Source organism: Vulpes lagopus, chromosome 1, assembly GCF_018345385.1.
Source record: "Vulpes lagopus strain Blue_001 chromosome 1, ASM1834538v1, whole genome shotgun sequence".
Classification (NCBI taxonomy): Eukaryota; Metazoa; Chordata; class Mammalia; order Carnivora; family Canidae; genus Vulpes; species Vulpes lagopus.
Genome location: NC_054824.1, coordinates 166,702,306 through 166,724,045, shown reverse-complemented (window position 1 = coordinate 166,724,045; position 21,740 = coordinate 166,702,306). Strand labels below are relative to the sequence as shown.

Below are 21,740 nucleotides of genomic sequence, written 5' to 3'. Positions count from 1 at the left end.
AGTAATAACTAAAAAGCAAATGTCAAATGCAATTTATAATGCAAGTCAGATGAAGGAAATTGGTCTCACTTCTGCAACGGCTAGCTTTTCATTTGCTCCTCTCAAATCTTGTGTCATTGTATTGATGATCTGTTCCTGCTTTTGAGTTGTTGCGGTGAGTTTCTGATTTCTCTCATGTAGAGATGTGATTTCTCGACGATATCCTTCAACATTATCTTGTAGCATTTCATAACTTAATACAAGATAAAAGTAATTCTATAAGCAACTGAAATACTATATTCTAGCTTAGTCCCCCTTTTCTGTTATTTAAAAAGATTTTATTTATTTACTTTCAAGCGAGAGAGTGCACGGACAAGCAGGGGGAGAGAGGAGGAGAAGCAGATTCCCCCACTGAGCAGAGAGCCTGATGGATCCCAGGACCCCAGGATCATGACCTGAGCCGTAGACACTTAACCAACTGAGCCACCCAGGTGCCCCCTAGCTTAGTTTCTTAAAGAGCTTTATAATAGCTTAATTTCACATGAGTAACAATATGAAAAAAGTGGTTTGTATAATAATGTAAAACCCTCAACTCCAAATTTAATAGTGAAATTTAAATTTTATAAATAAGCTTTAAATCTAATTTCATGCTGAATTAACTTTTAAAGCTAATTCCTTTATAAGAAGTTTAATCACATTCAAAATAATACCAATAATGTTGATATATCAAACATTCACCATGACACAGTATGCAATTTAAGATATTTATGCATGGTTAGAGAGGGAGTTTTCCAGATCCTTTTAGCCTCTATAATTCTTCCTAATTTCTATGTGCTTGAAAACTTACAAAATGGCTGGCTACAACTATTAGCATAGGAGAAAAAAAAAAGTGCTTTTACGTAGAGTATCACATTGTTGGACTATATGGAGGAAACTACCCGCCATATCCTTACAAAAATAGCTTTTTATCATGTAGTATACATAGAAATAAATTTTGTTGTAACTTGCTAAACTAATGAGTATTCAATGGATTAACTGGTAACTATAAAATGCGATGTACTGTAATCCCTTTATAAATGGCCAAAAAAGTAAATTTTCCTAAAATTATCTAGCACTTTCTTTTTTTAGGGAAAGCTGAATGAAATTTGCTCACATGCCTCATTCTCTGATGCATTTATAAATAATTAAGTCCTTCAGAAGCAGTAGATCTTTGAATCTTAGGAAGGAAAACTAACAACATTCCTCACATCAACTTCAACTTATCAAATAACTACCTGGACTCCTGAGGAATGCCTAAGAAAATCATAAACCAATACTGAAAAATTAAACCTCCACAGCTTCTCATCCTGGAATAAATATGGTCCACAAATAAGTAACAATCCTGCAAATTAGTCCTTGAATTTGACTTATTTAAATATTGAAGTTTAGACTATTTATTTAGACTATTACTTTTTGAACAACAGAAAATTTACCGTTTAGAAGCAAAATCTAGTTGTGTAGAAATTTTGGTGTTTTGTGATCGCAAATCTGTAATTTGATCCTGAAGTTTCTCGAGCTGTTCATTTTGTATTTTTTCATTATCTGCCTTTTCTTTTTTGTAATTCTCAAAAATTTCCTGCAACTAAATATTGGAGAAATTATTGAAACATGACAACCTGTGTTCTCCAAGAACCTAATCCAAGATATAGGTGTAATGGTGTGGGGTCTTACCTGTTTAAGGGCAGCCTTGGCTTCTATGGCCTCTGCTGACTCAATTACAGGTACTGGAGCAGGAGTGGAAGCAGTCTGAGATGTACTTGAACGTTTCGGAGTTGATGCAAGAGAAATATCCTCTAAGCTTGAAGCTTCAGAAACGTAAAAAGAATGATATAACATTTATCACTACCAAAATAAGTAAGTTAGACTTATTCAAATGAAATGGTAAGATTATAGAGATTATAAAAGAATTATAAAAGAAGGAATCTACTAACCACCTTATTAAAACTATTTTGGAAAAAAAAAAACTTTTGGTTTTTGGCTAGAGACAACATTTGCAGATGAAATGTTAAAACAAAACGTAATTAAAAGGTCATGGACATGTAATGTATGGCACGGGAATATGGTCAGTGACATGTGGTAACTGCACAGTGACAAAGTGTAACCAGACTTTTTGGAGAGTTATTTCCTGTTGTATGGAAATGTCAAATCGCTATGAGGTATACCTGAATCTAAAAGCATATTGTATGTCAATTATACCTAAAAATACATAAATGTAGTAACTTATGGACTCTAAGATGCATATTTTTCAGCAATGGTCAGCATTTCTTTTTTCTTAGATCTAAAATAACTGTATGTTTTAGGATTGGTGATGTAATAATCAATCATATATGGTAGTTAAATTTGAAGTTACCATTCAGTAGATTGGAGAGTACTTACGTTGTAAGATCTATTCTATAATATACATTTTAAAAAAATTTGCCAAAACAACTTGGAATTTTTTAGGATAACATATAAAAACTTACGTTGTAAAGGAATGGCAACTCCTCTTTGTGACAACAAAATACGGTACATATCACGCTGACGAACTATAGAATCAACAAGCTGCATTTGATGTTGTCGTGACTCACGGAGTTGTTCTAATTCAGTGAGGGCATTCTCAAGTTTTAGCTGAAGCTCAGCAATTCTGTAGAAAAGGAAATTAGTCTATTTCACATAATGGAGAATGAGAGGCAGTTATAATTTCTACTATAAACTAATAAACATTCTACCATTTGTCACATCATTAGGATGATATTTTTGTCTCTTTTATCCTTTCTATCATCTGCTAAGTATTTTAAGATCTACTTTTGAAACTTCCACCATACAGAACTCAGGTACTCACCAAAGTTATCTGAAAAATCTGTTTGCAAAACTCAAACTGATTCCACTCAGTCCAAACACCCCAGTCTTCTTACTTTCATAATTATTGCTCTTTCCCTAGCACCAAACACTTTTTTGGGAAAAATTCATTACTCTGCTTGAGTAATTCCTATATTATCTTCTCCACAAAGCCTCGTCTGTTCCCTGAAACCTAGGCTAGGTCTAGGCTCCCACGATAGGCTTATATTTGTTATAGAACTAATCACACTGAACTAAAATGATCTACTTATCTATTTTATTCTTAGGATCAATCTCACCCACAAATTGAGATACCAGAGAATAAAATGTTTTTTTGTATTGTTGCTCAATTTTTTTTTCTCCTAAGTCACCATATTCCTAGTATACAGCACGATTAAAGACACATAAGAAATTTTCAATAAATATTTGCTAAACAAACCAAGATAGTCAACTGCTTACTTGGATGAAGTTGTTTCTTGTTCCTCTCTTTCTCTGGTTTCCCCAAGTTCCCTAAGGGCCACTAAGAGACGTTGATTTTGCTGCTGAAGCTCTTCAATATTTCTATAAGATACTAGATGCTGTGATATTACTTCCGATGAACTACTTATATCAGCAGAGCTTACTTCCTCATCACGAATTACATGATTGCCCCTTGCTTCTTCAAGTTCCATCAAAAGCACTCTAATCTAAAAACAAAGTTTTAATGTTACCAAATAGTATTGATGTTGATTCTGGAAATGTTTAGAATAAAAATTTTCAAGTGAAAATATTACTTTATGAACAGCATCAGTTAGCATTATTTTTTAAAAATTATTATTGTTTTAGATATTAAAACCTAAAAAATTTTAGTGGGAAAAATTATTTTTCATTTCTCTAAAAGTGTGTAATAAGGGCTGTTATTTAAAAAAAAACAAAACACCAATTCCCTATTCTAGAAGTATAGCTCCGCTTTTGTAAAATACTGACTAAATAAAACACAAAATATATACCTGTACATGTTTTTGCTTACATTTGTGTGCTTATGTATGTATTATTTGGTGGGGCAGAAGACCAGTATGAAAAACAGATTTATTTCCATTCATATGAAGTTTTTATGTGTGTGTAGTATGTTGTATAAACCCACACACAAAAATGAGAATAAAATATATGTATAAAATAGATCTACATTTCCTGACTTGTTCATTTGGGGAAAAAAAGTGGCAGAGTAATGTATATATGACGTTATTCTAGTAAAAACAATGGATACTTACATATGTTCATGAATGCTCACGGGTTTGTGTATATATATATATGTGTATACACATATACGTACCTACACATATATATGTATATATGTATACATATGTATATATAAAGAACTGAAAGAATATACACCAGTCTGTTAATGCTGGTTCTACTCTGGGACTTGGGCAGGGATAGAAGACTTTTATTTATCCTTGAATTATTTCATTTACCTAAAATTTGAATATTTATCACACACACACACACACACACACACACACACACAAAAAGAAGGGCTATTAAAAAAACAAAAAACAACGACCAGGCTATAATTCACTAGTCTTATTCCTAACGAGAATTTCGTATGCAGTAATTCTTACATACATACCTGTAAACAGACTTAAACATTATTGGGTAGTCTGGGAAAAAAAAAAAAAAATAGGAAAAGAAACAAAAAATTCTAACCTGTTGTGAAAGATCTTTTATTTGTATTTCCATTCTTTGATTGTCTCTTTCAAGCACAGATGAATGTTTGTTAGCTTTATCAGTGTCTTCCTGTAATCGCTGAATCTCCTTTAAAATGTAAATTAAAGTGAAAATTCTATATTTCCTTCTAAGATCTATACAAATGAAGCAGTTATATAAATAATAAAAAATATACAGTGCTTGTATAACATAGTCAACTGATAAATTAGAAGTCTATTTATAATATAGTAGTTACTGAAGAGTAATTCTCTAAAAATATGAACACACATATATCTTAGTATCTTAAGTACTTCTTTATCATTATCACGACATGCAAACAATGGAGAATTTGCTATCCCTCCAAATTAACTGTAAATCACGATCTTACAGCCATACCAAATTAATAGTGTATATCAAACAACGTCACAGAAATATTCTCTAAAGCTGTGTTACTAAAACGAAAATAAAGGACTATAGTATAATGCCAATTATATTACACTACTTACATGGAAGCAAACATCAAAGTAAAAAATGTTGAGTAAAATATGTAAGGCTTGATTTTATAAAAAAGACTTTGGGAATTAATTCTAAAGCAGGAGCAGCCAATGTCACAAGGCTGTTAAAAAAATAAAGCTTATGCAGTCAGTGCTTTGGTAAGTTCTGCATCCCAGCATCACTAAGTATTTAAGGGCACAATTTTAAGAATTGTGTTTTGCCTGGAACACTCCCTCTCAACTGTGAGAAACTGGAGAAGATCTAATTATACCCAAGGGACCTCTTTTCAAACCACAGGGTTGAGGGGGAGGGGTGGATTTTTAAAGGGAACATTTTATCAAGGCAAGACTGCTAGATAACATATGACCTGGGAGAAAAAGACCAGAAGATTTAATATACCTGGATTTAAACTGATATCTAAGCTGTAATAGCAACAGTAATAAAATTTTAATCAGTTTGAATTAGGGATACAACTTATTTATACTATTTTTTCCCAGGAAAAAAATTTTTATCAGTTTCAAACAGCAGATACAAAAGGTTACTGAATTTTCTCAATAAAACCTGTTTAATAAATCTTGACTTTTTTTCAGCAGTATTAATAGTTGTATCCTAAAAGCAAAATTATATGAATATATTCTTTTAAGTTATTATCTAGTAAAAAGGTATCTTAAAAGTAAGATATTTATGAATTTTCTTGCAAAAGAGTAACAAAATAATGTATACAAAAACTTTCAAAGTTGTGAAATATTATAAAAAAAGGAATTCTCTATGGTTAAACATTACCATTTCTAGACAGATTATCAGAACTGTCTGATAAAGAGTGACTATGACAAATTTGCAACAGTTCTGCTACAAAGAGATTGTTATTTTAATTTGAACAGTAGCCCAAGGAGAGTTGGCTATTCATCATCCCTATAGAATGCTATAGAAAACATCTCTATTGTCTTAAAAAATGGAAAAAGCTCCCATATTTTTAGCTAAATAAGAGCATTTCATGATTACAGGTGTTTAATAATGCTGAATTACCCTATCACCAAAAAGAATTAGCCTTTTCTAACTCAAATACTTTATTTTTTGAGAGAGTGAGGGACTGCACACACATACACATGCAGACAGGGTGAGGGAAAGGAGGAAATGGGGAGAGAATCTCAAGCAGGCTCCATGCCAGCGTGGCACCCAATGTGGGGCTTGATCTCATGACTCTGAGATCACCTGAGACAAAATCAAGAGTTGGATGGTTAAACAACTGAGCCACCCAGGCGTCCCATCAAATACTTTAATTCTAATTAAGAATTACCTACTAAATCATCTCTTATATGTATTTTCCCCCACAGCTAAAATTTAAGAGAGGAACCAACCTTCATCGCTTGTTCCAGCTTAACAGATAAACTTGCCACAGCCTTCTGTGCACGCTCATACTCCTCACGCTGACGTTTCAAAATTGGTGCTTTGGCTTCAACTTCTTTCACTATTTCATCTAGATACTTGTTAATTCTTTTATTCTCTAGTTTCTCCAAGAGCAACTGATCCTGAGTTTCCACATAAGCATTATACAGCTGAAAGGAAAGGAGAGGTAATTTCAAATCTAAGCATAATAACAGAAGCATATAATTGATTAGCTTTGTAACAAACATGCATTATTAGCACTTAAACAAGATGGAAATGTTTACTATATGTTAGAAGAACCAGGACCAAGAAAGCTTCTCTTACAATGATCCATTAATCATCAGATGATTTTAAGAATAATCTTTTTGAGCATTACACATTTCAGCAAATTTCCTTTTGCTGAAAGGAAATAATAAGATTTAATACCATTCTGACCTCAGTTAATTTCATGCCAGGTTTCACTATCTTAGCCACAGCTGCTGCAGTAGGAGACATAGCTGCAAGCTCTTCTTCAGATAATATGGCTCCTGTACCAACATATAGAAATCTAGTGTTATTTCTGTAATGTTTCACACTAAAGCCAGTAATATATTTTCCAAAATGAGTGTGTTCCAAGTATGACACCAACTAAGCATTACATACAAATTCCTGAGATTTTAAATATGACATCAAATTGTCATCTAAAATATTTTAGCTAAATGTAGCTAAAAATGTTCTGGAAATTGACACACAATTATGTGTGATCAAATGGTACTTTTTTAAAAATTTTTATTTATTTATGATAGTTACACAGAGAGAGAGAGAGAGAGAGAGAGAGAGAGAGAGAGAGAGAGGCAGAGACATAGGCAGAGGGAGAAGCAGGCTCCATGCACCGGGAGCCCAACGTGGGATTCGATTCCGGGTCTCCAGGATCGCGCCCTGGGCCAAAGGCAGGCGCCAAACCACTGCGCCACCCAGGGATCCCTCAAATGGTACTTATATTTGACAATATGGTAAAGATATAGATAAGTACTAATTTTACACTAAAAAAAACTCACTGGAGTTTCCTACAACACAAGAGAAATACTATTAGTGGAAATTAGTAAGAATGATGTAGGAAGTCCTTGTATTTCGTTCCAGTCATTTATAAGCATCTTCCAATCCATACCTTTACGTTTTGTGGCAGAAAGCAGGTCATTTGCATTCTCTAATTCCTTCTCCAATTTCCCAATTTTCTCAAGCATTTCTTTTTCCATTTGATCTTTAGATTCCTCCACTTCTAAAAGATGATCTTGTATTGCTTTATTGGCTAAAAACATTTTTAAAGACAGAATATCCACACACTATTAAAATCTTGGGAGTTTATAAAATGTAACAGCATAGTCATTATTTTTCCCTTCAGCAGAATTTCTAAACAGGCTAAGGTTGCCAGGTACCCTCTGAAAATTTACTTCTAATTCCTGAAATGTCCTTGCCTTGTATTTCTCCTTTGGTATCTTTTATCCATGGGGAAAATTAGGGAACTCAAATTGTCAAAAAGTGGCTCTAAGTATCTCTTTGGTTTTATTCTAATCTTTAGCTAGAACATAAGAAATGACTAGAAAAGATCACATAGACAACTTATACTAGCAAACAAAACAAAACAAAACAAAACAAAAAAACCAACCACCAAAACCAAAAACATATTAAAAAGAATACAAGAAAATTAAAGATTTTAAAATATACAGATTTTAACCTAAAAAGTGAGGCTTATATATGGATTAAGAGAATACCCAAACTATAAACCCATATGTACTTATCAAAGTAAATGTTTCACAAATGGAAGAAAAATTTCCTGTTAGAAACCAGACCATAAAAAAAAAAAAAAAAAAAAAAAAAGAAACCAGACCATACGTAAGATGAAAAAAAACTCTGAAAAACATTAACTATCTATATTTTCAAATACCCTATCTGTTGAAAATAAAATTCAAAGTTTGTTAATCTAAGAATCTTTCTTCTATACTAAATTTCAACTCTATTAAGGGCAGTCTAATTTCTAAATCCAATAATCTACACACAAAATAATCTTCCCATAATTAAATTTTACCTTCTCCAGCTTCTTTCAAAAGTTTGTGTAGTTCATCCACTGCTCGGGTCAGTTCATTGCTCTTTGCCTCAGAGTCATCAGCAGCACTCTAAAATTTAATCTTAAAAAGTTACTGGGCATCTAAAAATGCAGTATTAGAACAATAAAATGTGTAGTTGGGCATTTACCTTGTATAGATTAGAGAGCTTTATGTGAGCATTTAACTCATTGTGGAATTTCTCTTCCATACTGGCCTGCTGTTCCTTGGCCTGCAAAAAAGACCCAATTACAGCAATCTAGCTTGAACTGAATTTTGTTTTTGTTTTTAAAGATTTTATTTATTTATTCATGAGAGAGAGAGGCAGAGACACAAGCAGAGGGAGAAGCAGGCTCCATGCAGGGAGCCTGATGTGGGACTCAATTCTGGGAGTCCAGGATCATGCCCTGGGCCAAAGGCAGGCACTAAACTGTTGAGTTGAGCCACCCAGGGATCCCCCTGAACTGAATTTTGAAAGCTCACTGAATGTTAAAATGAAAAAATCCAATTTGTAAAAAGATAAAAATTAACATCAGTTTTCAGGATAAAGATGAATGACCTTAAAGATAAAATATTACTAATATTTTTATCTTAAAGTAAAATACTTCGATGATATTAAAATTAACCATATTTATTTTCAGACAATACTTTGGATCTAGCATACAACTGCCATTTCTGAATCTAGCCATTTTAGCCTAGCTATAGCATATGAAAGTGTCCTGGCCATTTTATGGTACCAGAAACAGGTTAAAACATGAAATCATTTAAAAAATGATAGCCTCATTAGTGCTTTAATATTTTTATAAAAGAGAAATTTTAAAGTGGTCATCTATACCTCTTTCAGTTTGGTCAACAGCTCTTCTACATGTTTTTGAAGATTCTCATTTGATGTTTTCAAGCCACTCATCTGTTCTTCCATTCTAGAAACCTAGAAACAGAAGAGTTGGGTGGAGAGAGGATGTTGTAACAACTAAAATGAATTTAATATAAAGCTTAGCTTCGAAGTGAAAGCGAAATGTCCTACATCCAAAAAAAAGGATTTCACATAAAATGTATATATTTTAAAAAATGAAAATACCTCACAAACAACACGTTTGGATTTATCTCCCAAAATTTATCAGCACTTCTTAAATGTATCTTGATACATCAAAAGATAGTAGATAGTATCAAAATTCATCAAAAAATACCTTAAAGTATTTATTTAAATGCAATTGGTTTATTTCCTAGACCACATGTTTATGAATTTCATCTCCCACATTTCTAATATTATGTTTACTTTGGTACACCATGGAGTGTATTTTTTTTTAAGGTTTGTATTTATTTATTTGAGAGACAGAGAGGGAGAGAGAGAATAGAGTCTGCAGGATCTGGGGGAGGGCCAGAGGGAGAGAGGGACAAGCAGACTGCCCTCTGAGCAGTATAGCTCCTGACTCGAGGTTCAATCCCAGGACCCCAAGATCATGACCTGAGCTGAAGTCAGATGCTTAACCACCTAGCCACCCAGGTGCCCCTCATCATGGAATACCTCTGTCATAAACTGGCACACAAATGTTAAGTTTTAACCAAAATGAAAATACAATTTTCCTAACTTACCTCTTCTTTTTTGTTTTCAAGATTACATTTAAGCTCTAGAATCTCATTTCCTTTTTCTCTGCCAAGAGCCAAAAGTTCATCAGTTTTGGTTTTTAACTCTGTATTCAGCCATGTATTCTGATTATGTAACAACTCCTTTTCTTGCTCCAAACGTTTTTCTCTATACTAAAAAAATCCAAGAAAATAACATTCAATTAAAGACAATACATGGTTAGCTAAAAGATCTTGCCTGTAGTTAAAGAACATAAAGCAGAAACTTAACAACAGAAATAAATATTTGCATGCATTCTTAACAGAAAACAGATTAAGAACTCTAAGAAACTTAAATATCACAAACAGTTCAATTAAAATGACTTTAATGTTTAATTCTTTCCCTAACATTAAACAAAAACACAGCTTTTAATTACTTTATAGAACATTTGCCTATATTTAAAATTTAATTTAGATGAGTTTTAAGCAAAAATTGCATTTTGCGCATTAGGAATTGTTACTTGCTTTAACAGAAACATCAGAAGCTTGAAGTTCATCCAATTTTAACTGCAGATCACCCTTTGTGGCATTGCTTTCTTTAAGTTTTTCATTGAGACGTTTAAAATCCTCTAGAAAAGTCAGAAGAGAATTTGAAAATAATGACTAATTAATGCTCAGAGGAACCAAACATTGAAGATGCATCTCTTGAAATATAAGCATTTAACACAAAGTAAGTAGTTCTCAACAACTTTGTTTTTCTCTTAGTTAAAATTTAATTTTAACAAATGATAAGCCAAGTTTGCGTACCCAATCAAACATGAAAATTATATTGGTTATTTTATTTTTAAGTGCAGTATCTTAAGCTAAATATACAAATTAACATTGATTTTCCTGATATATACCTACAGATCTATTAGAATTTCAAAAATAGCCATTTGTTAAGTTAAAAAGCAATAATACATATAAAAACTACTCAAAACAGCAAAAATACATGCCTAGCTTATATTCTTGCCTAACTCCTTCAGTCCATATTTTTAAATAAAAGCTTTCCTTTCAGGTTCTTATACATATTGAATATTTATGGACAAGTTATATGAAAACATGTATCTGTATTAGGAGTTCAGCCTCTACAAATCAACACTTAAACTGTTTCTAATTTGCTATTATAAATAATATCATAGTATCTTAGTATATAAACCTTGATCCAAATTATAATTTCTTAGATGTTTTTCATTTGTGTATAATTGTCTAGACAATTCTTCAAAACCTTGATAATGATTTAAAGAAATGGATGGGAAAAACAATAGGATATTACATTGAACTATATTCTGAGCTACAACAAAGAAGCAAGAGAAGTGGACTGCAGATTAATTCCTATTATAAGAGAAAAAAGAAGAGTGGAGTTAGAAGGTAAAGTATTTCTTCATACCTGTTAAATATTCAAGTTCTTGAGATAGTCTCTCATTGGTTCTAACTAAGTCTCTTTTTTCAGCTTCTAATTCTTCTTTCGTCCTTGTAAACTGGCTCTATCATACAAAGGAAAAGCAGAATATGTTTAAATAAAAAAAAAATCGAGTTGATTAATCATTTAGGAACTTAAACAGAATTATCACTGTATTTAACATTAGCTGTAGCTTAAGAATCATTGGTTTTCTTTCTCTTATAACTTAATACATCAAAAAGTTTAAAAATCACCTATAATTTCAACACTATATTTTACATTTTTAAAAATTATTTTTCATAGGCTTATGAAAAATTTCCCACATCACTATTTATCTCTTGGAAGTGTCCTTATTAACTTAAGCTTTGTAGAAAGGACATTTAGTTTACTTCTAATTTTTTGCTGCCGTTAAATACAATCTTGATGGTTATCACTGCATCAAATTGGTTCAATTTAGTTTTCAAGAAAAAGCCCTAGAAATGGAATTACTTAAAACGTTTAACATTTTGTCAAACTGCTTTGCAGCAAGACAATGACAATCAATATGCTTTGATTTGTAAGTGCCAATCTCAAGCCACTCATGCCAGAAATGAAAAAAGGAAGAGAACAAAATCAATGTTAACATGGGGAGGTGAAAAATAATTACCTTATTGTTTTATCTGCATTTCTCTGATTAGAAGTGAACTAGGGCAACACTTCATATTGCCACTGACCATTTGTAAAGCTTCTTCTCCAGCTTTTTAAAATTCCTTTGCCCATTTCCCCCTGAATGATTTTTCTTAAAGTATGAAAGTAGTCATATATTAAGGATCCAGTCATATTTTAATTGAAAAAATACGTATTAATGGTTTATTTGTGCTTTAGTTCTTCTTATGCAATGAATTTTAAATTTCTATTAAAGTCTACCACTTTCCCAGTTAGTATCTTTTTTAAATTAACTTTTAAAAATTTTTATTTAAATCCAGTTAATTAACATATAACATATTATTAGTTTCAGAGGTAGAAATCAGTAAGTACCTTTTATATATCAAGTATCTTCTTTTTTCTTTTTAAAGATTTTATTTATTCATGAGAGATACAGAGAGAGAGAGAGAGAGAGAGAGAGAGAGAGAGAGAGAGAGGCAGAGGGAGAAGCAGGCTCCATGCAGGGAGCCTGATGTGGGACTTGATCCTGGGACTCCAGGATCACACCCCGGGGCCAAAGGCAGGCGCTCAAACCGCTGAGTCACCCAGGGATCCCCTCAAGTATCTTTTAATCTCAAATCAAACACAAGGGTTATTTTGTTTTGTTTTTCCAAACACAAGTTTTTAAAAAGCAAGGGCAAGAGTCTGAAGTTTCTATCCAGTTAGAGAATTATTGTATGATCATTTTATTAAACCAATAGGTAAATAATCCTTTTGATTATATTCAATCTGTTACTCTTATCACTACTCTAGAGAAATAATTTTTTTTAAAAGATTTTATTTATTTATTCATGAGAGAGAGAGGCAGAGACACAGGCAGAAGAAGAAGCAGGCTCCATGCAGGGAGCCCGATGTGGGACTCGATTCTGGGACTTCAGGATCTCTCCCTGGGCCAAAGTCAGGTGTTAAACCACTGAGCCACCCAGGGATCCCCGAGAAATAATTTCTGATGTGGATTCACCCATATCCCCAGCTGTATCACCATAGTTGAAATAATGCCTGAGCAACAATAGTATTAAATAGAGAATCTCTAGAAGAAAGGGAGGATGACAGGTAGATAAGTGGGTGAGTGGCGGGGGCGGGGGGCAAACAGATGGACCTATGATTATCTACTTATAGTTCTATGACATTTTACTTACAGCGTGAATTTTTTTGGAAAAAAAAAAATCACAACCTTAAGAGCTACAGAATCAAAAGCAAGTTTCTTTTTCTATTAAATACCAATATATTCTGATGAGTAAAAGAAACACCTTATCAATAAAACACATAAAAGTTCTATTAACATATAAAATTTATATATATGCATATTTGTCAGTAGTTTCTCCTAATAGAACATGTTTCATCTTCCCATTAAGAAACACAGACTACTTCCTAAAGTGTCATGCTTATAGTTAGCTTTATTCACAGGAATAACTTTTACCTGAATGGCAATATTGCGATCCTGTGCAACTTCAAGTTCTTTATTTTTCTCAGTCAGCGCCTTTAGTTGATTGTCTGGATAAAAGGAATTTTATGAACATACATCCATAAACTTAAAAACTGCAGTGACAGTTTTCATGCATCTGCCACCGGTATACATTTTAAAATGAAGAAATTGAGTCTCAGAAAGGCTGAGTTGTAGAACATAGTATTACAAATTCATGAATATCCCAAATTTACTCTACTTCTAGAACAAATTTTTTTACTTTTTTTTTTTTTAAGATTTTATTTATTTACTTATGAGAGGCACAGAGAGAGAGAGGCAGAGACACAGGCAAAGGGAGAAGCAGACTCCCCATGGGGAGCCTGATGTGGGACTCAATCCCAGGACCCCAGGATCATAACCTGAGCCAAAGGCAGATGTTCAATCATGAAGCCACCCAGGCATCCCATTTTACTTTTATTTTTCTTAAGTAAGCATCACACCCAGTGTAGAAACCAACTTGGGCTCAAAACCATGACCCTGAGATCAAGATCTGAGCTGAGACCAAGAATCAAACGCCCAACCGACTAAGCCACCTGATGCCCCAAACCAAATTTTTAAATATATTATCCTGTCTCCCAAATCATATTTGTGATCATTCTAACCAACATTTATAGAAAAAAGCATATGCAATTATCACTTTCATCATATTTCAATGACTCTTCTAAATCAATTATAACAATGAGTTAGTTATATTTACAAATCAGGTAATTGAGAAAAAAAAGTCAAGAGAATAAATAACATTTAAACTATGTAAACAATGTATACAGAGTAAACTATGTAAACAATGTTTATGTAACACATAACAACGGATAACAACAATGGATAATTGTGATACAGCTTGTTTATCACTCAAAAGAGCCTTCAATATGGAGGAAAAAAATTATGCTTGATCATCAATCCCACAATCTCCACTTATAGTGGTCTATCTCCCCTTGAACAGTTTCTTCTCCAAATGCATGCAGATAACTAGGAAAAATAAGCTTTCTGACAATTTCTTTCACTGAAACATATCTATACTATGTGCTAGCAATTTCATGAGTAAATACATGATTACTACTTCCAATCTTTAGCTCTACTTAAACAATTGGCTTCTTATAGAGAAAAACCATGTAAATTAGTCTGATTTTTCTATTTTGCACTATTATTATTTACTGTTTTCCAAAGTTAAGATCTAGAATGATAAACTAAAAAAACAAACATAATTGTATACCCCAGAAAGGCATACTACATGTGTGTCTAGGTTTATCCTCGCCTTCTCCTCCTCCCCTTTTCAGATCTCATTAAAGAAGATATAAGCACAATAATTTTCTTTTCTTTTTTTTAGCACAATAATTTTCCTGAAATTCTTTAGCACCATAGCTCTGTAGACCTAGTTATTATGCCAAAGCAGAACCATATACAGATGATGAACCAGATCTAGCTACTCAATAAATTACTTATGCCCTCGTTCCATGTGTGTATATATACCACTGCACACATGTATCATATATTTTAAAAATTAAGTGCTCAAATTTAGCTGGAAAAAATTATGATCTAAATAGCTGATGGGCACAGACTTAGTTAAGAAAAAAGGCTGAAGTGTTAACCATTCTCTTATTAGCTTCCTGTGTTCCCAAATTAAAAATCCAGCTATATCTAACAGCAAATATTATGTCCTCACTCTATAACAATCTTTTGACATTTGCTTTCTCTTATCATAACCAAAGCATATAATACACATTTCCCAGAAAAGCCAGGACCTTAACTAAGATCTTGTGTACCTTCTAGAACTTAATGATAGGAGAAAACTAATTAAAAACAAAATTACTCGGGACACCTGGGTGGAATAGTCTGTTAAGTATTCGTCTCTTGCTTTTAGCTCAGGTCACACTCTCAGGGTCATGAGATCGAGTCCTGAATCGGAGTCTAGGCTCAGCACAGTGTCAGCATAAGATTCTCTCCCTACCCCACCTTGTGCTCACTCTTTAAAAATAAATAAATCTTAAAAAAAAAAAGGAAATTGTTCATCTTTCATAAAAATTGTTCATCTTTCAAAAAAAGGGAAATTGTTCATCTTTCATAAGAAACACATAAGGAAGCTATAGGCTTTAATCTTCAACAACATAAAAAATAATTAAGTCTCTGTCCTTAATTACATTTTCAGTTGCATAATGCTTCATGCGTCTTTAAAATGCTTTCAAACATCTCATTTGATCTGTACAGTTATGTAAGCACATGGACAGGTGGTTCTAGCCATTTCATATATTACGATTTACAAATTGCCAAAAGAGCTTCTGATAGCAGTCAGAATTAGAACCCAGGACTCCTGACCACTAAGCCTTACGTTTCTCATGTTCACCATCAAGTGAAAACTCCAAATACTGCCTTAAATGAAAACAGTGACAATCAGTATTTTCATAAACAGTATGTCAATGTTTCCAAAGCATCCAAAAGAGTGTCTAAAAATCTCTATACTACAAGAATAAAATAAGGTTGTAAAAATACTTACTGAGCTTCTCTAGGTCAAGCCTTAAGCTCTGGCACTCTCGGGTTTCATTCACAAGTCTCTCCTGACTGTGAGACAACCTCTTCTCTATCTCAAAGTACTGTTGTTCTTCAGAAGCAGAGGAAAAAATAAAATCAAACATACATGTACACACACTGTCAATACTGCTATTTATTTTTAATAATGTTGATTTTAAAACTTAAAGACACAGTATTTGAATTGCACTTCAAATAAGAGATTTTGAGTAAAGATAAATAGAGCACTGAAAGGACTTTAACAATTCCGACTGACATATGTTTATGACAAAAGAAAACGAGACCTAGAGGGGATTTTACAACTTCTCTTCCATAAGACTGCAATTCTTCAAGGTAGGCAACAAGTCTTTACTCACCTTAGTATTTTCCCCATAAAAATCAACAGACATTTTAGTATAAAGCAGACACATAAAAAAATAAATAAATAAAGCAGATACATGTTCAAAGAAACCTTATTAAATGGAGAAAAAATTTAGATTAAAAACTGCTTTGTTTTAAAAGGTTGTATTAAAAGACTGAAATACCTAAAGATATAAAATAACTAAACTTATGTAAAAATGTGTTAACTTTACAAGAGAAGGACTGAGTGTGTCCTGCTGAGCACAGTATCAAGCACATAGGAGACAATCGATATTTATGTATGAATAAATCAACAGGAGCCAGTGTATGTGCTATCTTCAGTGTTGGGATTCAAATAATTATTTTTCCGACATCCAATGCTGCTTGATAATTAAAGTTTTTGAAATGACAGGGTTCAGAACTTTGTATCAATTTAGCAAAAGCAGCATCACCCCAGGTAAACCAGGACAAATTATAACAAGAGTTTATATATTTCAGTAAGGGCAGCTGCTATGGTCTTAATCCTTCTTCACGGATCTATTCGTCGCTATGGTCGGCGACTTCCTTTCTTGAGGGCCTCCTGTAAGTACGTCTAAACAAGCCTTAACATATTTTCTATTAAACTCCAACGTGTAGAGAGAATTCCGATATATCCAACTTCTTTACGTTCACGGTTTCCAGCGCTGTCTTCCGCACGTACGCGTTTAGGTGAACATCTAGTCCGCAATCGGACCAGCGCGAAGGACTGAGGAGCACAACTTAGTGCACGAAGTAGTGCAATGAGACCAAGGCCTCTGAATGCAGGTGAGCAGAAAACCGAGCGGAAATCACCAGCAGAGCAACAGAGAGACCGGGTACTCTAAGGTTAGAGACAGGGGCCGCAGACTCCCGCTAGTCCGGAGGAAGAGAGACCCCGATGTGCGCCCAACATCATCAAGGGACCCTACAAGAGACCCCCCGGACTACGAAGAGAACGGAACTGAATGTGAACTGGGTTTCAAACAAACAAAAGGGCTGCTTCATATCTAACCGTGAGGGCAGGTAGGCGAAGGCCCGGGGGTGGCGTGGGGTGTCTAAGGAGCCGGGGAAGCGATGCCACCAGGGAGAGTCGCAGGCAAAGCGAGCTCGCGAGGGGAGAAGACCAGCCATAGCTACGGAGCCGGGCCCAGAATCCAGGGCGGGAAGAGCGTCGCCACTTACCGCTCTCCACCTTGAATTTCTCATGCCGCCCCTTCAGGCCATCGATCTCGGATTGCTGGTCAGCAAGGAACTTTTCAAGTTTGTTCTGGACGGACTTAGGCAGCTTGTTCAGTTCCGTGCGCTCCAGGACTTGCTGCAACACCGCCGCCATGTCGGTCGGGCCGGTGGCCGCGGCGCCAGCCGCCGGCGGAGCAGAAGCGGAGAAGAAAGGCGAAGACCAAGAGGACCCAGAAGCCTGGGCGGCCGCCTCGGCCACCTCGCTCCGTGGCTCGCGCGCGCCTGCACGCCGGAGACTCCCGCGGCGGGACCCTGGGAAACCGAGTCCCGCCTCAGCGCCGGCACCAGCCGCGCCACAGCGCCCGCGCCCGGACTGCGCGCGCAGCCGCCGGAAGCTGGGCACCCTGGGAATCCGAGTTCAGAGGGGCCTCTGCCCCTGCCCGGCTTCCGGCTCCCCCCCACACCCCGCCCAGGCCACCCGCCTCAAGCCCCGCGGGCTTGTGGGAAACGTAGTGTTTTTCTCAATCCCTTCCCCGAGCCTGACTGCGCAACGCCCATTCCGCTTCCTTTTTCCTCCCCGCCCCACGGCTCTCCTTTCCCCCGCCCCCACCCCCCCCCCCGGTCCGGCTGCTTGGCAGCTGTCCGCGAGGTGGCGCCACAGAGTATCCGTCAACTCACGTCGCTCCCTGGAAAGCAAGGCGACCTTACCGTCGAAGCTCCGGGATGCCATGGGTCGTCCTCTTTGGCGGCTTCTAGACACTGAGCCACTAGAGGGCATCGGTCCGGGCAGGGCTGGACGGCAGGCCCCGGGCTACCGCCACGCTCTCAATGGCGCCCGGAAGGGGGCGGGGTGGCGACCGCAGTCGCTTTGGCTGAGGTGCTGCGGTGAGGGAAGGGGGGCCGCGTGCGTCATCAGGCTGCGCCGCCTGGCTCCGGAGACCCTGGGTTTGGAGTGGGAAGTGAGGTGGGGGAAGTCTGTCGCTTTTTGATGAATTTATCGGCTGTGGAATTCGGACCCGAGGGGCCCCTGGCCCCTGGAGGCTTGTACTTGCACCTTAAAGCCCCGTCTCCGGAGGACCGACAGTTCGGCAGGTGTGTGTCTGTCCCGCGTGCACGTGAGGAGTGAGTGTGTGCATTTGGGCTCGGAGAGCCTCCTTCTGAAGGAAGAAAGGGACCGAGTGTAGGAAACGTACCGGCAGACACTCCGGCACGGGTCCGGTTACCGCAAAACGCTTTATTTGAAACGGCGCCCTTTGGTGCCTTTTGTGTGTGTGTGTGTGCGTGGGGGGGGGGGGGTCACGACCAGGACCCACAGGAGCTTAAGGAGCCTGTTTGGTTTTTCAGGGAGAGGCTTTAAAGAAACCGGGAGGACTTTGAGTGTGACCTCTGGTTTCATGTTTTGAGGCAATCTCGTAGAAAGTGCTCCCACCGCGTGTTCACATTTCTGAGACGGAAGAAGCGTCGTGACCAAGGTCTTAAAACATTCTTCAAAACCGCCGGTCATCTGGCCCCCGCTTATAGAACTGCTTGTTTCCAGACGGTGAAGAACTCATTCTCCCCTGCAGTCTCCCGCAGCAGCAGGCCTGTTGTGGATATTGAGGAAGGAAGTGTTGGGTTTTCGCCCAAAATATGTCGTAGGATTGTTTGAGTTACGAAGGTTGCCGGTGTGTTGTAGCACCATATACCGCGCGTCCTTGCCTCGCTGGCAGTGATCCGCCAAGTGGGAACTGCGGCTATTCTGTGCGCAGAATCACGGGATCCTAAAATCAGGTGGGTTTTCAGACTTGCCTGATGCAAGTTCTGTGTTTTGTAGACTAGGAAACCGGAGGCCAAAGAGATGAGCTGAGACTTGAGGGTTGAGATGGCGACCGAGTCTCAAGTCCCAGTGCTTGGGCGGCTGGCAAGCTTACGTTGTCACGCAACCCTTGAGGATAAATTGAGGCAAGGTCTGCGTTTTTTAGTGGTGTCCTTTGTAAAGTATGATTGGCTATATTTTAACGTTTTGAAGAAGCACTACCGTAATGTGGTTACTAGGTGACACCTTGGAAAAAAAATAAGATTGGGAAGTTACATATAACTTTGGAGCCCCTGTCACTGCTTTTTCTTGCAAGAATTAAGGCAGAAGGAAAAGGAGTAGAATAGCTTAAAAAAAATTTAATACGGGATCCCTGGGTGGCGCAGCGGTTTGGCGCCTGCCTTTGGCTCAGGGCGCGATCCTGGAGACCCCGGATCGAATCCCACGTCGGGCTCCCGGTGCACGGAGCCTGCTTCTCTCTCTGCCTCTCTCTCTCTCTCTCTCTCTCTCTCTCTCTTTCTCTCTCTCTGTGACTATCGTAAATAAATAATTAAAAAAAAATTTAATACGTTAAGGCACTGTTAAAAGTGGAAGGCCTTTAAACTTATAGCAGCATTAATGATTCATATAGGCAGTTCTAGACTTAGTCTAAAAATAATTCTGGTGCAAACCCAATTTACTTTTACGATTGTTGGGGGGAAAAAAAAATCTGGGAAGACATAATTATACCGAACAGGCTCTTTGAGGAGACAACATCCAATAGGGAGTTTCAAACTGGAACCAGTTCTTTGGGATTTACTTTTAGAGTAATGCAAAATCATTGTGACTGGCAATTTACTGGTGTCAGATACAGTTCATCTGCAGCTGCCTTGACTTAGTTGTACTAAATAAGATTGAAACTTTTTACACGACTCAAATGACTATTATTTCTTTTCAAGATGCTGCAACTGTTGTCTACAAACTGGAGAGAGAGAGAGAGGGCAAGCAAGCAGAACAGGGGTTACCCTTAGTAAAAGTTTAATTGAGAGACGGGGTTTTATTCCTCCATATGAACATAGCATTTCAGGGCTTGGATTCTAGAGCTAGACTGCCTCCGTGTAAATCACACCTTTGCCATTTACCAGCTTTGTTGCTTGGGCAAGTTGCATTTCTCTTCTTTTTAGTTTCTTCATCTATGAAACAAGGGTTATAATAACAGTATCTACTTTGTGAAGTTTCTATGAATATTAAATATTACCATATGTAAAGTACTTAGAACATTGCCTTATACAAAGTAGAAACTATGTAAATGTTCATTATTATTGCATTGTTATTTATCAAATTCCGTAATTCTAATTATACTATGAGTTGCTCAAGGGCATTGGTCAAGTATTGTTCATCTTTGTGCCATCCCAGCTGGCACGATTTCTAGCACATAGTAATTCTTCATAGTATGCTTATTGAGTAAATGAATTTGGTTCTCTCTACCTCCCAAGAGCAGCTCAGAAATTGTCCTCTTTCCTGCTGTAGAAATGAGCACAATGAGGCTCAGCAACAGACTAGCAAAGCTGATGCAAACTAACAAGTAGTAAATTAAATAAAAAATCAGCTGTGTTGACTAGTAGATTAGTGTTCTCTCCCTTACCTTAGATACGGGAGAGAGTTTTGTCTTTTATGTCAGCTCTCGCTGATTGGTAGTCATTTGCAGCAGCGCAGTGTTGAGAATTCTAAACCCACATTTGAACTTTGCAGGAAAGAATACTTAATAAGCAGTCAAGGCATGGGAGAGTATCAGGAAGGTACAACTCTGTCTCTATACAACTCCTGTGACAAAAACATCACAAATTATATTTTTACCTAAAAATGCTGTGTATTTTTTTCTTGTAATTTAGGAGATTGAATTAGTTCCCAATAATGGGAAGAACCTACGTTGTAGAAGAAACTGTTGGCCAGTATCTTTCAAACATAAATCTTCAAGGAAAGGATTTTGTCTCTGGTCTTTTAATTGGACAGGTATGTATCCTTTAGTGCATTTATTAGTAAAACAAATTACATGTTTTTTTAATGTTAAAATGTTCTGTTTAGCAATAAACTCAAGCTTAGGGAATGGAGAAGAAGAACTTAAGAATGGTCTTCGAAGAAAAATGTGGAGAAGCAGGACAAACCTAGCTCAGGTTTGCTGTCAGAACACATTCCCTTTTGACAATGTAAAAGTAACTTATAATGTAGAAACTCCAAAAGTAGAAATTCACTGATCAGATTATACATATGTTA

The 21,740-nt window shown here is 36.4% G+C and overlaps 2 protein-coding genes across 4 annotated transcripts in view; one reads left to right on the top strand and one right to left on the bottom strand.

Annotated features, from left to right (window-relative positions):
* The window catches only part of TPR (translocated promoter region, nuclear basket protein), a 66,162-nt gene extending 47,624 nt beyond the window's left edge, over window positions 1-18,538 (bottom strand). For both annotated transcript variants that reach the window (XM_041754809.1, XM_041754810.1), the window contains exons 1-19: window positions 18,401-18,538; window positions 17,696-18,004; window positions 16,125-16,229; window positions 13,592-13,665; window positions 11,476-11,572; window positions 10,572-10,675; window positions 10,077-10,241; window positions 9,319-9,411; window positions 8,635-8,715; window positions 8,468-8,555; window positions 7,550-7,690; window positions 6,838-6,929; window positions 6,375-6,572; window positions 4,522-4,629; window positions 3,295-3,521; window positions 2,481-2,641; window positions 1,690-1,823; window positions 1,452-1,600; window positions 70-232 (exon numbers count right to left, since the gene is read on the bottom strand). In XM_041754809.1, coding sequence (XP_041610743.1) covers window positions 70-232; window positions 1,452-1,600; window positions 1,690-1,823; window positions 2,481-2,641; window positions 3,295-3,521; window positions 4,522-4,629; window positions 6,375-6,572; window positions 6,838-6,929; window positions 7,550-7,690; window positions 8,468-8,555; window positions 8,635-8,715; window positions 9,319-9,411; window positions 10,077-10,241; window positions 10,572-10,675; window positions 11,476-11,572; window positions 13,592-13,665; window positions 16,125-16,229; window positions 17,696-18,004; window positions 18,401-18,470 — 2,559 coding nt within the window. In that variant the 5' untranslated portion in view covers window positions 18,471-18,538. The remainder of the gene's footprint in view (window positions 1-69; window positions 233-1,451; window positions 1,601-1,689; window positions 1,824-2,480; window positions 2,642-3,294; window positions 3,522-4,521; window positions 4,630-6,374; window positions 6,573-6,837; window positions 6,930-7,549; window positions 7,691-8,467; window positions 8,556-8,634; window positions 8,716-9,318; window positions 9,412-10,076; window positions 10,242-10,571; window positions 10,676-11,475; window positions 11,573-13,591; window positions 13,666-16,124; window positions 16,230-17,695; window positions 18,005-18,400) is intronic.
* A 90-nt stretch (window positions 18,539-18,628) lies between these two features.
* Window positions 18,629-21,740, top strand: part of ODR4 (odr-4 GPCR localization factor homolog) — a 41,074-nt gene continuing 37,962 nt past the window's right edge. Inside the window, exons 1-3 of one of the 2 annotated variants that reach the window (XM_041754847.1) lie at window positions 18,629-18,784; window positions 19,037-19,462; window positions 21,359-21,479. In XM_041754847.1, coding sequence (XP_041610781.1) covers window positions 21,381-21,479 — 99 coding nt within the window. In that variant the 5' untranslated portion in view covers window positions 18,629-18,784; window positions 19,037-19,462; window positions 21,359-21,380. The remainder of the gene's footprint in view (window positions 18,785-19,036; window positions 19,463-21,358; window positions 21,480-21,740) is intronic. The other variant, XM_041754858.1, reaches the window with a different exon arrangement.